This window comes from Lepidochelys olivacea (genome assembly GCF_965140295.1).
Source record: "Lepidochelys olivacea isolate rLepOli2 genome assembly, chromosome: 7".
Lineage (NCBI taxonomy): Eukaryota > Metazoa > Chordata > Testudines > Cheloniidae > Lepidochelys > Lepidochelys olivacea.
In genome coordinates, this window is record NC_140417.1 from 118,776,600 (window position 1) to 118,792,868 (window position 16,269).

Below are 16,269 nucleotides of genomic sequence, written 5' to 3' on the forward strand. Positions count from 1 at the left end.
GGACACTCAGAGACGTTTGCACTCACTTTTTGAAATATCTGACCATGAAGTTCACCAGAAGTGCTTGTAAAAGGACTTTATCCCTCCACGCTCCTTGAGTAGCTGCTGTTGCAGAGAGGTGGGTTTTTTTTCTCTTCTCTTCAGGGTCACTTGTCTGTGCAAAATGATGACAAGTTGTTTTTCAGCCTTGGTGAAGGCTTGTATGCCCTAGAGGTGAATCTCAAATTTACTCTCTTGCCATAATGCCCAGATGTCTGTCAAGATCACCTATTGCCCCTGTGAATACCAGCCTCTCTCCTTTTCACAGACTCAACTTTTGGCCCTGTGTCAAGAACATCCTATGATTCTCAAGTTCGCCTCTTGTCCCAGTGTATTTTTCCATCCGAGGTTCAGCTGTCGTATTAGTGTTCAGGACCTCTCAAGTTCACCTGGGAGCACTGATGGCTTGCATTGTCCTAGTGCAACAGTATAGTATCCCTTGGGATCATCTCTGTTGTGTTGTCAATGCAACAATTGGTATTAATAATACCTTGCACTTACATCTCATCTTTCATTAAGGAATCTCAAAGCAATTTACAAAGCCTCATCACAGCCCACATAAATTAGCCCAGTATGATTATGCTCATGTCCATGATGGGGAAAGTGAGGTACCGAAACACGACGTGACCCAGCCCAAGTTACAGAGAGTCTGTAGCAGAGCTGAAAGCAGATTCCTGTTGTCTTGACTCCCACACTACTCTTCTAAGCACTAGACTAAATTCCTTCCCATCAACGTCTATGTTTAATTCTTTCTTTAGTTGTTTACTGATTCATCCAGTGAATTGAAAAAGTCTTAACAAGTCACACGCTATGTACTAATTGCAAATCCTGCACAAAATCCATGGAAACATTCAGATGCTCAGTTCATGTAAATCGGTGTCAGCTCCACTGACATTAAAGGTTTCAGAGTAGCGGTCGTGTTAGTCTGTAGTCGCAAAAAGAAAAGGAGGACTTGTGGCACCTTAGAGACTAACCCATTTATTTGAGCATTTATCTATAGCTCACGAAAGCTCATGCTCAAATAAATTGGTTAGTCTCTAAGGTGCCACAAGTCCTCCTTTTCTTTTTGCGACTACAGACTAACACGGCTGCTACTCTGAAACCTGTCATTATGCAAGGCAATGAATTTAGCCGCGTGGAGTGGAAATCTATCAACTTCATGAAAAAAACTCATACAGATACTGACATTAAAGGGGCTGTGCCAGTTTAGACCAGTCGAGGATGTAACTCCAAATTCCTGATACCCAGTATTTAGATCTATTTGTAGAAACATGCCCTTTTAGAGTCTTGTAGTTCAGATCTCACCCAGTCCTCACTAAGAAAACTCCAAGAGACGTCAAATTAATTATGTTTTTTCTGTGGGTAAACTGGAATCTCTTTTTTCACCACCTGTCTTTTATTATTATTCATTTTATGTTCTTTGATGAAAGAATGATTTCTTTTACAGAATTATCGTTGCACTTCATGCTTAATTCTGTAAATGAAGCAGATAAAAGTCAATGAGGCTCAGTTAAGAACCCAAACGAATTCTGAATGCTAATTATTTTCAGAGGGGAGACTCTTGAAGATTATAAATTAGGAGTTCGTTATTCTGAGAAGCTTCACCTTCAGTTTAGTTAGTTATGTATCCTAAGGGCAAAGGATGTAGAAGGACATTTTTTTAGGCTTATCATTTCCCCAAATAAGGATATGTGGGTTAAACTGGTCAGAAAAGGGTAGGCCTCTCTGAACTAGACACAGTCGCTTTGAAGTTGCCTCACCTACCTTTCCAGCAAAACACATCCCGAGCACTGTTCCACCCAGGAGATACAAAAGAGGACACAAGACCCCCAATGTGATTCTCACTGAAATCAAAAGTGTCTTTCCATTGACTTCATTGGGAATTGGCTCAAACCTCAAATGTGGAATTTCCTCGAAAGCACAATGGGTTGAGTCTGGAGTTATGCCTGGTTTTAGGATCAGAGATCCTTGTGACCCATCCGGACAAGATGTTAGTGCTTTATGCTGAAAGAAAGAAACTCCCATTTGCCAAACCCATGGCCGGCTTTGGATACCTTTGCTCACACAGAGCAATAGTGTACTCCAGAAGTCCCACTGATTCTGTACAAGGAGTAAGGTACTACTTGGAGCCCTCTGAGTAGGGCTACCAGAATCTATGAAGAGGTGCCCAGTTCTAATTGAGGTTATTTCTGTTGCTTCATGCTATGAAGCGCTTGCTTCTTCTAGCCTTGTATTAGGTCCCAAATACTAGCTCTTAAAATACGGATATTTCCATATCCTTAATTATTTTAGTCGTTTTTAGAAGTTTCTAAAATGTATTGGTTATCATTTCTCCCTTCCTCTGACCCCTGTGCAGTTGGAACTACTTAGGAAGCCTGCTTTTACATACATGAAAAACAGTGGCAATAAAAAACAAAAAACTTTCTAAAATATTTCTAAATGAGTTCCCCTCTCCTTCAATTATGAGCGAGGTTTTCAAAGCTGGGTAATGGACTTGGATATCTAACGCCAATGTGAACTGAGCCTCCATATTGCTCAGATGTCTTTGAATTCCTCAGAGTGTGTTATCAGATCTCCTTATCCTTGTCCAGATTGTTCAGAGCTCCCTGGAAAGAGCTATGGACAGGAAACCTTCTGTAGTGTATAAAAGCAAGTTTTATTGGTCCTGCAAAACCCAGGAGCTATTTTTCAGTGCCACCTACTGGCATTTTACCTATTAACTAACTGTTTACATACGGACATCTCTCATTTACACAGCATTCCTCGAACAGAGATGATTTCTTAAGACTCACCTTTGCTGCAATGCCTACAAAGCCCAACCGGCTAAGGGGGGTGATGAGCTGTGACTGTCCCTTTTCTCCTCTCCTCTGTACTCCTACTAACTCCCTCATTCCTGTCCATCCTATCTCAGCCTCAATTAAATCTCCATCCTTCATCTTTCTAGACTGCAAGTCCTCCAGGATAGGGATTGTCTCTGAGTATGTCTGCACTGCACCTGGGAGGCATGGTTCCCAGCACGGGCAGACAGATTCAAGCTAGCACACTAACAATACCCATGTGGATGTTGCAGCACGGGCAGCGGCTCAGGCTAACCACCTGAACTCAGACCACGGGTGCTTTCATTCTGCCTCAGTGAGGACAGACACCAGGTCTCTGTGTTCCCTTTCCCCATCTGTGTTTGGAACAAAGATGTGCAGTAGGATCACGCTGCCCGAGGCAACACTCTAGCAATCTAGAGCTCTGATCTGCACTGCAGGATGGGCAAGTACGAACAAAACCAAGGGCAGGCAGCTATGGTTGAGGAATCAAAGCCGACACCTGCAGGATCCACAAATCCAAAGTCTGGCTAAGAAAGCCTCTGTTCGGGTGACCTCTAGTTCATTCATCTCCAGCTGTCCATGGAAGCAATGATCATCACTGTGCTTGTAAGTCCAGGAAAAGAGGCCGTGCTTGGCTGCTCACGTCCCTTGTGTGCCGTGAGGCTTCCACAACAGCCCTGGCCTCATAACGCTTTGCCTGTTCTGCAAGAAGAGGGCTTCTTCTATACAGGAATTCAGGGTTCTCCAGGGTGTGCAGCAGGAAAAATGGGATTTTAATGGTTCTAAACTGTACTTGTGTCAGGCAAACACTCTGGGGCATTCTCATACCTGAGCTGATCCATGCCAGGTTCTGATCCTCCTCCATCCTCCGCCCATATCACTGACTAAACCATTCCCTGCCAGCAAGTCAGTAGCCACATTCTCCTTCTTGGGGTACCATTGCTCAGTCATAGTGGTTGCACATTGTGTGTATCTTTAGCTGGACTGAGACTTGCATGATTCCCACCTCCACAACTTCTCTTCCCACTCAACACTGTTGGATGCTCTGCATCAGAAATAACATAATAGGTCTGTTATGATATTTGTTGCAGCTTGTATGAAAACTACGCCATGCTCAATCTCTGCCGGGCCTGGGCTCAAATTGCAAAGGACAAAGAACAACCTTACAAGGATGAGAGGATGGCTACTAGGTCACACCTGAGGCTACTTGGAGCTTGCCTGATGCTATGTCTGTTACTGCCACAAGCCATTAATGCCCATAGTTTTAGAGCATTTCCATCAATATCTAGCCTACTTGAAAAGGAGTACTTGTGGCACCTTAGAGACTAACCAATTTATTTGAGCATAAGCTTTCATGAGCTACAGCTCACTTCATCGGATGCATACTGTGGAAAGTGTAGAAGATCTTCTTATATACACACAAAGCATGAAAAAATACCTTCTCCCACCCCACTCTCCTGCTGCTAATAGCTTATCTAAAGTGACCACTCTTCTTACAATGTGTATGATAATCAAGGTGGGCCATTTCCAGCACAAATCCAGGGTTTAACAAGAACGTCTGAGGGGAGGGAGGGAAGGAAAAAACAAGGGGAAATAGGTTACCTTGCATAATGACTTAGCCACTCCCAGTCTCTATTCAAGCCTAAGTTAATTGTATCAAATTTGCAAATGAATTCCAATTCAGCAGTTTCTCACTGGAGTCTGGATTTGAAGTTTTTTGTTGTAATATCACAACTTTCATGTCTGTGCTGTAATCGCGTGACCAGAGAGATTGAAGTGTTCTCTGACTGGTTTATAAATGTTATAATTCTTGACATCTGATTTGTGTCCATTTATTCTTTTACGTAGAGACTGTCCAGTTTGACCAATGTATATGGCAGAGGGGCATAGCTGGCACATGATGGCATATATCACATTGGTGGATGTGCAGGTGAACGAGCCTCTGATAGTGTGGCTGATGTTATTAGGCCCTGTGATGGTGTCCCCTGAATAGATATGTGGGCACAGTTGGCAACGGGCTTTGTTGCAAGGATAGGTTCCTGGGTTAGTGGTTCTGTTGTGTGGTATGTGGTTGCTGGTGAGTATTTGCTTCAGGTTCGGGGGCTGTCTGTAGGCAAGGACTGGCCTGTCTCCCAAGATTTGTGAGAGTGTTGGGTCATCTTTCAGGATAGGTTGTAGATCCTTAATAATGCGTTGGAGGGGTTTTAGTTGGGGGCTGAAGGTGACGGCTAGTGGCTTCTGTTATTTTCTTTGTTAGGCCTGTCCTGTAGTAGGAGACTTCTGGGAACTCTTCTGGCTCTATCAATCTGTTTCTTCACTTCCGCCCTACATAGAGTGCTTGCATAGAGTGCTTCCGCCGACGTGCATGGGCTGAAATTGTGGAAAAGCAGCATCACTTGCCCCATAACCTCAGCCGTGCGGAACACAATGCCATCCACAGCCTCAGAAACAATTCTGACATCATAATCAAAAAGGCTGACAAAGGAGGTGCTGTTGTCATCATGAATAGGTCGGAATATAAACAAGAGGCTGCTCGGCAGCTCTCCAACACCACTTTCTACAAACCATTACCCTCTGATCCCACTGAGAGTTACCAAAAGAAACTACAGCATTTGCTCAAGAAACTTCCTGAAAAAGCACAAGATCAAATCCACACAGACACACCCCTGGAACCCCGACCTGGGATATTCTATCTACTACCCAAGATCCATAAACCTGGAAATCCTGGGCGCCCCATCATCTCAGGCATTGGCACCCTGACAGCAGGATTGTCTGGCTATGTAGACTCCCTCCTCAGGCCCTACGCTACCAGCACTCCCAGCTACCTTCAAGACACCACTGACTTCCTGAGGAAACTACAATCCATCGGTGATCTTCCTGATAACACCATCCTGGCCTCTATGGATGTAGAAGCCCTCTACACCAACATTCCACACAAAGATGGACTACAAGCCGTCAAGAACACTATCCCCGATAATGTCACGGCTAACCTGGTGGCTGAACTTTGTGACTTTGTCCTTACCCATAACTATTTTACATTTGGGGACAATGTATACCTTCAGATCAGTGGCACTGCTATGGGTACCCGCATGGCCAGTACCCACAGTATGCCAACATTTTTATGGCTGACTTAGAACAACGTTTCCTCAGCTCTCGTCCCCTAACGCCCCTACTCTACTTGCACTATATTGATGACATCTTCATCATCTGGACCCATGGAAAAGAAGCCCTTGAGGAATTCCACCATGATTTCAACAATTTCCATCCCACCATCAACCTCAGCCTGGTCCAGTCCACACAAGAGATCCACTTCCTGGACACTACAGTGCTAATAAACGATGGTCACATAAACTCCACCCTATACTGGAAACCTACTGACTGCTATTCCTACCTACATGCCTCCAGCTTTCACCCTGACCACACCACACGATCCATTGTCTACAGCCAAGCTCTGCGATACAACCGCATTTGCTCCAAACCCTCAGACAGAGACAAACACCTACAAGATCTCTATCAAGCATTCTTTCAACTACAATACCCACCTGCGGAAGTGAAGAAACAGATTGATAGAGCCAGAAGAGTTCCCAGAAGTCTCCTACTACAGGACAGGCCTAACAAAGAAAATAACAGAACACCACTAGCCATCACCTTCAGCCCCCAACTAAAACCCCTCCAACGCATTATTAAGGATCTACAACCTATCCTGAAGGATGACCCAACACTCTCATAAATCCTGGGAGACAGGCCAGTCCTTGCCTACAGATAGCCCCCCAAACTGAAGCAAATACTCACCAGCAACCACATACCACACAACAGACCCACTAACCCAGGAACCTATCCTTGCAACAAAGTCTGTTGCCAACTGTGCCCACATATCTATTCAGGGGACACCATCACAGGGCCTAATAACATCAGCCACACTATCAGAGGCTCATTCACCTGCACATCCACCAATGTGATATATGCCATCATGTGCCAGCAATGCCCCTCTGCCATGTACATTGGTCAGACTGGACAGTCTCTATGTAAAAGAATAAATGGATACAAATCAGATGTCAAGAATTATAACATTCATAAACCAGTCAGAGAACACTTCAATCTCTCTGGTCACGTGATTACAGACATGAAAGTTGTGATATTACAACAAAAAAACTTCAAATCCAGACTACAGCAAGAAACTGTTGAATTGGAATTCATTTGCAAATTTGATACAATTAACTTAGGCTTGAATAGATACTGGGAGTGGCTAAGTCATTATGCAAGGTAACCTGTTTCCCCTTGTTTTTTCCTACCCCCCCCCCAGACGTTCTTGTTAAACCCTGGATTTGTGCTGGAAATGGCCCACCTTGGTTATCATACACATCATTGTAAGGAGAATGGTCACTTTAGATAAGCTATTAGCATTAGGAGAGTGAGGTGGGAGGAGGTATTTTTTCATGCTTTGTGTGTATATAAAAGGATCTTCTACACTTTCCACAGTATGCATCCGATGAAGTGTGCTGTAGCTCACGAAAGCTTATGCTCAAATAAATTGGTTAGTCTCTAAGGTGCCACAAGTACTCCTTTTCTTTTTGCGAATACAGACTAACACGGCTGTTACTCTGAAACCTAGCCTACTTGAGTGCTTCAAGACCAGTGTAACTTGTGCTCCATTCGCGTACTGGGGTGCATCTCCTCTCTAACCATGCTGTTTGGAGCTAAGCAATTCAATCACATCCACAGCATCTGCAAATGAATCTTGACAAGCTTCATGTTATTTATTCTTCCTCTTGATAGAAATATATTTATGACACGTTCTGGTACCACTTACAAGATTTAAAAACATAAATGAGATAGATTTTTAAAAAGAAAAGGCCCATTGTTAGCTGTTGCCAAATAGATATTGGATCAAGGGCACCGATTCAAGTAAGCAGTGGCCAAAATGAAATGTAGGATCCAACAGTATTGACAAAAATCATTATGAATGTTAAAAAAAACCCAAACTGATCAATCTCAGACCGTGATGAGCGTTAGAGAACACCTAACCACATCTCTGTAGCATTACTGAAGTAGCCTAACTTGAGAAAAACCAGGAACGCAACAGAGATGGTCTAAAAATGATGGGCATGTATGGTTCCCTGACAATTTTTTGTTAATCTTTGAAAAGGAATAAAGATTTATTTAAACCAAATTAGATTAAATAGTGGGCACAAATGTATAGCGCTTCCTGAATTTCACTTGGTTGTAAAAATCCAACACTGTCATGTTGGGTTATTTTCAAGTTTTCCAACCACCTCTCCTCCACCACACCCCATCCCCCACTAATCTTGTGCATGTTAATAAAGTGGAAAATTGTTCACTACCCTGAGAACTGATAGGATGGATGAAATATCTGGAGAAACTGAGGCTGTAAGTATCCAAACAGAACATGCTGCAAAATTCTATACATCATTTACATGTACAATATTTTCATCCTCTCTGCCCTGTTTGTTTAGACAGTAAACTTTTTGCGGCAGGGTCTGATCACTTATTATGAGTATGTAAAGCACCTAACACAATGTGGCCCTGATCTCAGTTGAGAGCCTTTAGGAACTACTGGAATACAAACAATAATAGTATATTCTAGAAAAAGAGTTACTGTAATCATCATCAAGAGCATCACGAAAAGGAAAACCTGCCTCGCTGTGGTTCAGGAAAGCAATCTTCAAATAGAGTTGATGCCAAAGCCTGATTCTCCTGCTCTGCAGGCATATGGGCTCATGGATGGGATGGGCTCCATGGATGGGCTCCATGCCAGCAGAGTGGTGCTCAAATCCTGAAGTAGTATCTCGTCTCTGCCTTGTTCCCTGATATGCGAGGAACCCTTGTCTGGTGGATCTCCATTGCCTTCAGCAGAATTACACCAGGGTGATTCATAAATGCTGAGGTTAAAAGGGACTATCATGAAGCTCTAGTCTAACCTCCTGCATAGCACAGACCGTTACATTTGACCCACTGAATTTTAGCCTCTCTCTTTCTTAGCTTTGCTTGTGCTAATACTGCAGGGCACTCATTTGCTATTCTTGGGTTGGTACTGCAAACATGTATTTACATGAGTACTATTACTCACGTGAGCAGTCTCTTTGATGTCAGTGGGACTACCTCTATGAGTAAGGTTGCTCATGTAACTTGTTGGTATCAGTAACTACTAGTAGTACATAAATATCTGTACCATCCTGACAGCTGTACCCAGCTGCTCTATCTTTTTTCTTTAGAAGGTACAGTAAATTGCTGTTGACTTGAACTTTGGACATACTTTTTCTATGTAAAACCGCTGCTTTGTAGGTAGCCCTGTTTCCTCTCTAGCCATGACCACATATGATTTACTAACCCTTTTTTCCCTGTTTCTTCCAGATTTCAGAAATACTGATCCACAAACTGAACCAAAACTTGGTCCAGTTTGAGCTGAAGCCTGGGGTTCGAGTCTTGGTCCATGTGGCCCATTTATCAGCAGGTCAGTGTTCACCCCCTCAAAGTCTTGCCCATTGTTGAGTAGCAAAATCTATTGTAAGTTCCTTGCTAGCAGCACGGTGGGATCTACCAGCCATCACACTCGAAATACTTTATATTTGTAGTAAGCATTCATAACTCCGGTGAAGGGGCATACATTACAGTGCCACACAAGTCTACATTTATCCATCATACCCCAAAGTTTTATTAGTGATTAGTGACAGCTAGTGCAACTGCATGCAGTATGTCTGGGGACCGTGTTTTATTAAGTGTATGAATGGTTGATGTATCGCTGTACGCCAGGGTGGTGGGGAGGGGAAGGGAAGAAGGTATGAATGGTTGAATTATCGCTGTATGCCAGGGTGGGGGGGAGGGGAAGGGAAGAAGATTTTAACAGCCCCACCAGAACTAAGAACAGTGTGGGGTGATTCAGGGGAATCACTCCAGTTATAAACACTTCCAGAGAGGTACCATCCACTGGGGAGACTTGCATATACTGGTTGAAACTGGATTTCCCAAAGACCAACTGTCATAACCATACAGCTAAGGGTAGCCTAGAATTTCTCCTTACCTGTAAGGAGTTAAGAAGCTCAAATAACCTGTTTCAGAGTAGCAGCTGTGTTCTGTATTCACAAAAAGAAAAGGAGTACTCGTGGCACCTTAGAGACTAACAAATTTATTTGAGCTGTAGCTCACGAAAGCTTATGCTCAAATAAATGTGTTAGTCTGTAAGGTGCCACAAGTCTTCCTTTTCAAATAACCTGGTTGGCACCTGACCAAAAGGACCAATGGGGAAAGAAGATACTTTCAAATCGGGGCGGGGGGGTAGACAGGGGAGGCTTTGTTTGTGCTCTTTGTTTTGTGTTCTCTGGGGAAGCAGAGAAGCATCAGGTCAGAAAAACTCCTTCTCCTAAAATCATCCTAAAATGAGTCTCAATATTGCAAACAGAGTAAGTAAATAAGGCAAGGTTTGTTAGATTATCTTTTGTTTTTAGCTTGTGAATTTTCCCTGTGCTAAGAGGGAGGTGTATCCCTGTCTTCTGTAACTTTAAAGATTTTCCTAGAGGGGAATCCTCTGTGTTTTGAATCTGATTACCCTGTAAAGTTACCTTCCATCCTGATTTTACAGAGGTGTTTCTTTTACTTTTTTTTTCTTTATAATAAAGTTCTGTTTTTAAGACTCTGATTGGGGTTTTTAGTGTCCTAAGAACCCAAGGGTCTGGTCTGTGTTCATCTGGTTTACCTATTTGGTTGGTAGATTATTCTCAAGCCTCCCCAGGAAAGGGGGTGAAGGGGTTTGGGGGGATATTTTAGGGAAACAGGAACCCGAAGTGGTCCTTTTCCTGAATCTTTGTCTAACTCACTTGGTGGTGGCAGCAGTACCCATCCAAGGACAAGGAAGGAGTGCCTTGGGGAATTTTTAACCTAAGCTGGTAGAAATAAGCTTAGGGGGTCTTTGATGCTGGTCCCCACATCTGTACCCTAGAGTTCAGAGTGGGGAGGGAACCCTGACACCAACAAAGGCTGTGTTTAACTGCCTTCTTTCTGATCCAGCAAATGGACAGTGTGAATGCTGCTGACTGGGTGGAAAAGGAAGCAGGGAAATAATTCTGGTGGCCAGATGAGATGTTGATCAGAAAAAGCCAGAGTTAGAGAAGGGTGGGAAGCCTGGAATTGATTCAGAGAATCTAGCACCAGATTCAAAACCTCAAACCTAAGAGATCCAGGGAGGTGTCATGCAGGCAGGCCCCAGGAAACCTATCCTCTCCACGCAGCTTTCCCAATAGACGTCCATCCAAATGTGCACTGTTCTTACTACAGTCAAGCCATTAAGGCTGCCACCTATTTTGAATTTTGTTTTAGACCTTTAAAACCCACCTAGAGTCGGGCCATGATCTATCAATCGGGCGTTAGGTGTATGTACAGCACTGTAGTAATAGCACACTGGCAATTCTGGCGGGCTTTTGGATGCCCATGAGGTGAGGACAGTACCACCCAAATCACTCACACTTGTGACCTGAGCCAGGTCTGAAGGCTGGTAGCCATAAGTGGTGCTCCCCCAGCTGCACCAGCTCGCCCTCTGTAACACCAGTCCCCCGTCTGCAGTACTTCAAATCATAGAATCTCAGGGTTGGAAGGGACCCCAGAAGGTCATCTAGTCCAACCCCCTGCTCGAAGCAGGACCAATTCCCAGTTAAATCATCCCAGCCAGGGCTTTGTCAAGCCTGACCTTAAAAACCTCTAAGGAAGGAGATTCTACCACCTCCCTAGGTAACACATTCCAGTGTTTCACCACCCTCTTAGTGAAAAAGTTTTTCCTAATATCCAATCTAAACCTCCCCCACTGCAACTTGAAAAGAATCATCTGTAACGATGCCTTTGAGTGGTGGCATATGTGTACGCCCACGCCGCGGCTCATTCCTGTTTGTACTGGAGCCTCCGTGGCATTGTCAACCCTCATGCTGCGTGAACGTTCAGGAACCTTGCCCACACATTGCTCCCTCACGCAGATGAATAATGACCACTGGAGGGCTCAGCATTTTTGCACCTGTGGCTCAGGCCTAAACAGGAGCAGGATTAATTTATGGAAATTCTGGACAACAGGCTGCAGCCCATTCATCCCTACATCTCAGCCAAAAACAAAACAGAACAACCCACACATATGAGGCAAAGTAAAATATACCAATATTCTGTACCCAGCAGTAAAAGGGCTGTTGGTAACCTGGCTCTAATCCCAGCATTATAACAAGAATGTTGAGCAACACTGAATTTAACTAGTCAGAGACACATCATCACACAGACATGTCATCACACTGAACTTAACTTTGTCGTCACCTAGAGCTGCAGATCCACAAAGGAATGAGACAGGCTCAGAAGACAAAACGCGTTTATAATCAAGTGTTATTTAATAATGATGCTTATCCTTCATGAAAGTAACTTTCTTGAAGCCAGAATATCAAAGCAGAATGTTTCACTTAGCCTTAGCTAGATAGCAGCCAAAACACAGATTTCTCGGTATTTTATCTGGCTCTGTGTGACTGTTCTGTGTGAGTATGCATGTGTTGTGTTTCCGAGTATGTGCATAAGCATGTGCTAGCGTGGTTGTGTGTGAGCAACTGCTTCACATGTGTTTGTCGCCTCTGTTTATTGTGTATGTGTCTGCTGATGAGCACACAACTTTCTGTTTCTGTTGTATGTAATAATTTGTGCAAGTTGTGTGTCTGGTCTGACTACAGGGTGACTGCTTTCTGCAACAGAGGCAAATGTGCATGGGGGCATGCACACACGCACAGACACAGAGTCATGCGGACACGCAATCACATGCACACTGTTTTGTGTGTCCATGTATGAGTGACTGAGTGTGTCCGTCTCTCTGATTTGGTGTGATTTGTCATTTATGTTTGGGGTAGCCATCGCATCAGCATCAGGCTGTTGTGTGTTGTCTTACACACACATCCTGCAAGGGGCGTTATCAAGAGTTGCACGAGGCTTGAGGGAGAGGCACAGAGAGTAAGCTCCTTTATTTTCTTCTGCCTATACGCTTCCATCCCATGGAAAACTCACAGCATGGGGGATGATAGAAGGTGGAGAGAGAGAAGGACGAGGAGTGTGCTACTCAAAGGGGGAAAGGGAGGAAGGCAGGGGTTAGGAATGGGGAAAGGAGTCCTACATCACTCCCGCCACACTTCTTAGACCATAGGGTGTGGAAGGAGTGACCACCATCACAAAGCAGAGATGCCAAGGCACTGTCAGAGTGGGAAAGCCAGGATTCATCCAGATAACGAACACAACTGAGCACATAGCATCAGATCAACACATTATTTTGGTTGCAATATTTTTTACTCCTATCGAATACAGCTGGCACTTCCCTCTCCAACCACTCAGGTGTCCAGTACAAATCAGTGGCCTGGTAGAGTGGGTCTGTATGTCAAGGTTGAACAGAACTCTATAGGAAGCTGTAGGAATAGCTACACTTCAAACAACTGATTGCCTCTTGGAGGTGATCCTTACGCCTGATGGGGATGTGCCCTGGAGTGAGACCATGGAGCGATGGTTAGACAGATGTCACTACAAAGGTACATGGCTAGGGGTGGTGGATGCACAGTATCTGTTTAGAGAGTTATTTCCAGTCCATGCTGTGTGGATATTCTAAAGATCTCCTCTCTTGTAGCTCCCCTGGTGGACCTCACGCCCAGTCACAGTGGTTCGGCCATGCTGATGCTGCTATCTGTGGTGTTTGTGGGATTAGCCGTTTTTGTAATTTACAAGTTCAAAAGGTACGACCTCCCCCTCTCCCTCCCTCCCCTCTTGTCGTCTACGGACTCAGGTCTAAAAAGTATGACGAGACATGATCCATAGCGTACACGACAATGATGGTTTCTGTTAATGTTTTAGGAAGATTCCGGGCATTAATGTATATGCACAGATGCAGAATGAGAAAGATCAAGAGATGGTCAGTCCAGTCAGTCAAAGGGAAAGCATGCCTAATGTCCCTCAAAGTGAACTGATGAGCCCTGAGCAACTAGTAGATGAGAAGTTGGATACCCGGCCCATAGGTAAATAACTTCCAGCAGCCAACAGCTGGTCAGATTCTAAGATCTAATTGGCTAGACTTATTCTGAACCTTCCCACCACCCCTCCCAGAGCACTCTCCCTCCCACTGCTGTGTTAACGTCTCTAAAAGGCACCAAGCTAACTCCTCCTCCCCCTCACCTCCCTATGATGAAAAAGAAATTTAACAACCTGAGTCTTTGCCCATGTAGTTTTCTGTGTAGTCCTCTCTCCTCCCGAAAAACTCTGTAATCGTGTCATCATTAACGTGCTGTCAGAGAAATGTCATCTTGTTTCTGGCACCTGTGTAATTCTGGGGCAAGCACTAGATTGAATGCATAAAAGGAGGTCCCCTTTTTCCAGTACACGGGGGCAGGATGGAGACTTGATAAGTACAGCTTAAAAGCTCAGTCTGAAATGATATGTTTGGTTCCACGGCACATGAGCTACTCCTAACTGCCAGCCAAACCATGAAACCACCACAGCCGGCCTCTTGGGGAGCACTGCAAAATATGGATCTCTGTATTGGCCAGCAGGGTTCACCTTCACACAAACTTCTCTCAGAGGAGGAATAAACAGCAGTGACGGTTGACTGGTGATGTTGGGAATGTACAAACAGGCTTTAGTTAGAACCATATTTAACACAATAGGACTATCTATCTCTCAGTTACTCTGGTGCAATCCCTATTAACTTCAATGCAGGGTAATGGGATATAAGAATAAGACTAGAAATCAGCACCTATAAAAATACCCCCTTTGTTTCACAACATTAAGGGGAAGATTTCTGGCCATGACTCAGGATGTGCTCAAATCCATTCCTGTTCAGCAAAGTACTTATGCAAGTGCTTAGTTTACATGCTTAAGTCTCACTGAGGACAAAAAGACATAGGGCCATGCTTAAGCCCTTTGCTGAACTGGGGGCCTAGATGAATGTGGGAAGAATTTAAATTGAACTCTTCCCTTTGATCAGTGAGGTTGACAGTTTCTGCTGAAACAGGTGTCTACAGATATTTGGAGCAGTGTTGCATGTGGCTTGTAAAGTGACACTCCTGCAATCTTTGGCCTAAGGCGTAGACCCACTGAGGTCCCTGAGACTCCTTACATGACTAAGAATGACTCTTGTGACTAAGGGCTAGAGAATGGGCCCCAGTTTTAGGGGAGCATCCATTTTTAGCTGCCTGGCCTTGAGCAGAGACGAGTTATGTTTTAACAGACAGAGTACAGCTGCTCCAGTGGCCCAAAGGGAATTTAAAACTGACCTGAGGCACCAACTGAGCAGTCCCCTCGTGAATGGGAACCTTCATTTGGAGAAGGCCTCGCATAGGGGCCGCCGCACAGAGATTAAGGGGAGAGGGAATGTTATTCTGGCCAGTGGAGTGACCTGGGAGCTGGCTCGATTCAGGGCAGCACCCAGGCTGCTCTGTCTTGTGCTGGGGGCCAGTTTGATCATCCCCCCCCCCCCCCGCCCCGGATCAAGGAAGAGGACAGGCAGCAACAAGCCAACTATGCGTTTCCTCTACAGGTGAGCTGGGGATGTAGCCATACAGCGTTACTAGGTTTAGCTAGAGCAGCTTGTGTCTCTTACGTAAGTCAGAATTTTGCAGTGGTACTTTCCCGGTTCCAGCCTGAGCTGTTGGCTGCTGTATGACTAATGCACCACAGATGCATTTTAAATATTGCCCTGCCTGAGACTTTGTGGAACCCTGTGGAAGTCCGTGGGGTTACTGGGGAAGGATTAATTAAAGAAACAACCCAATAAGCCCCTCTAGGTATGTCTACACTACCCCCCAGGAGGTGCACCTCCCAGCCCGGGTCGGCAGCCTGCTCGAGCCAGCATACTAAGAAATCGCAGCGTGGTCGCTGTGACACAGGCAGCAGCTCACGCTAGCCACTCGAGCTCAAACCCAAGGGATCAGGTGGACTTGGATTCGAGCAGCTAGCCTGAGCCCTTTCCAGTGGCACGGTAGCCGCACGGCTATTTTTAGCACGCTAGCAGGAGCAGAGCGAAAGCAAGGCTGTCGACCCAGCTGGGCCTCTCACCGCCCAGCTGCGGTGGAGACACACCCGAAAATCCTGTCAGCGAGAAGAACAAGCCAGCCAGATTGGAGCGCTCTGGTGATAGGAATAGGTTTAGAGTTGTGTGTGAGGGGACCATAAAGCACAAAGATTCATAGGGTGGGATTCACAAGGGAGACTTAGGTATAGGCAGGCCCTTTCTCCTGGTTTTAAACCGACTGTCCTCTTCTTAGTTTGTTCCCCCCAAACAACCGGATAAAATGAGATAAAACCGGACGTGGTTTTGGCCGGTATCGGACGGGGGATGCCCTTTTGAAGAGCCCACATTATGAAGTGCTGGAATGGCTGGTATGCTGGGAAGGCAGCAGTGGCCACC

At 45.0% G+C, this 16,269-nt stretch overlaps 1 protein-coding gene across 2 annotated transcripts in view; it reads left to right on the top strand.

Annotated features, from left to right (window-relative positions):
* Positions 1-16,269, top strand: part of SORCS1 (sortilin related VPS10 domain containing receptor 1) — a 428,683-nt gene that overhangs the window by 408,952 nt on the left and 3,462 nt on the right. Inside the window, exons 24-26 of one of the 2 annotated variants that reach the window (XM_084634878.1) lie at positions 9,231-9,330; positions 13,498-13,603; positions 13,722-13,882. In XM_084634878.1, the coding sequence (XP_084491004.1) occupies positions 9,231-9,330; positions 13,498-13,603; positions 13,722-13,882 (367 nt within the window). The remainder of the gene's footprint in view (positions 1-9,230; positions 9,331-13,497; positions 13,604-13,721; positions 13,883-16,269) is intronic. The other variant, XM_084634879.1, reaches the window with a different exon arrangement.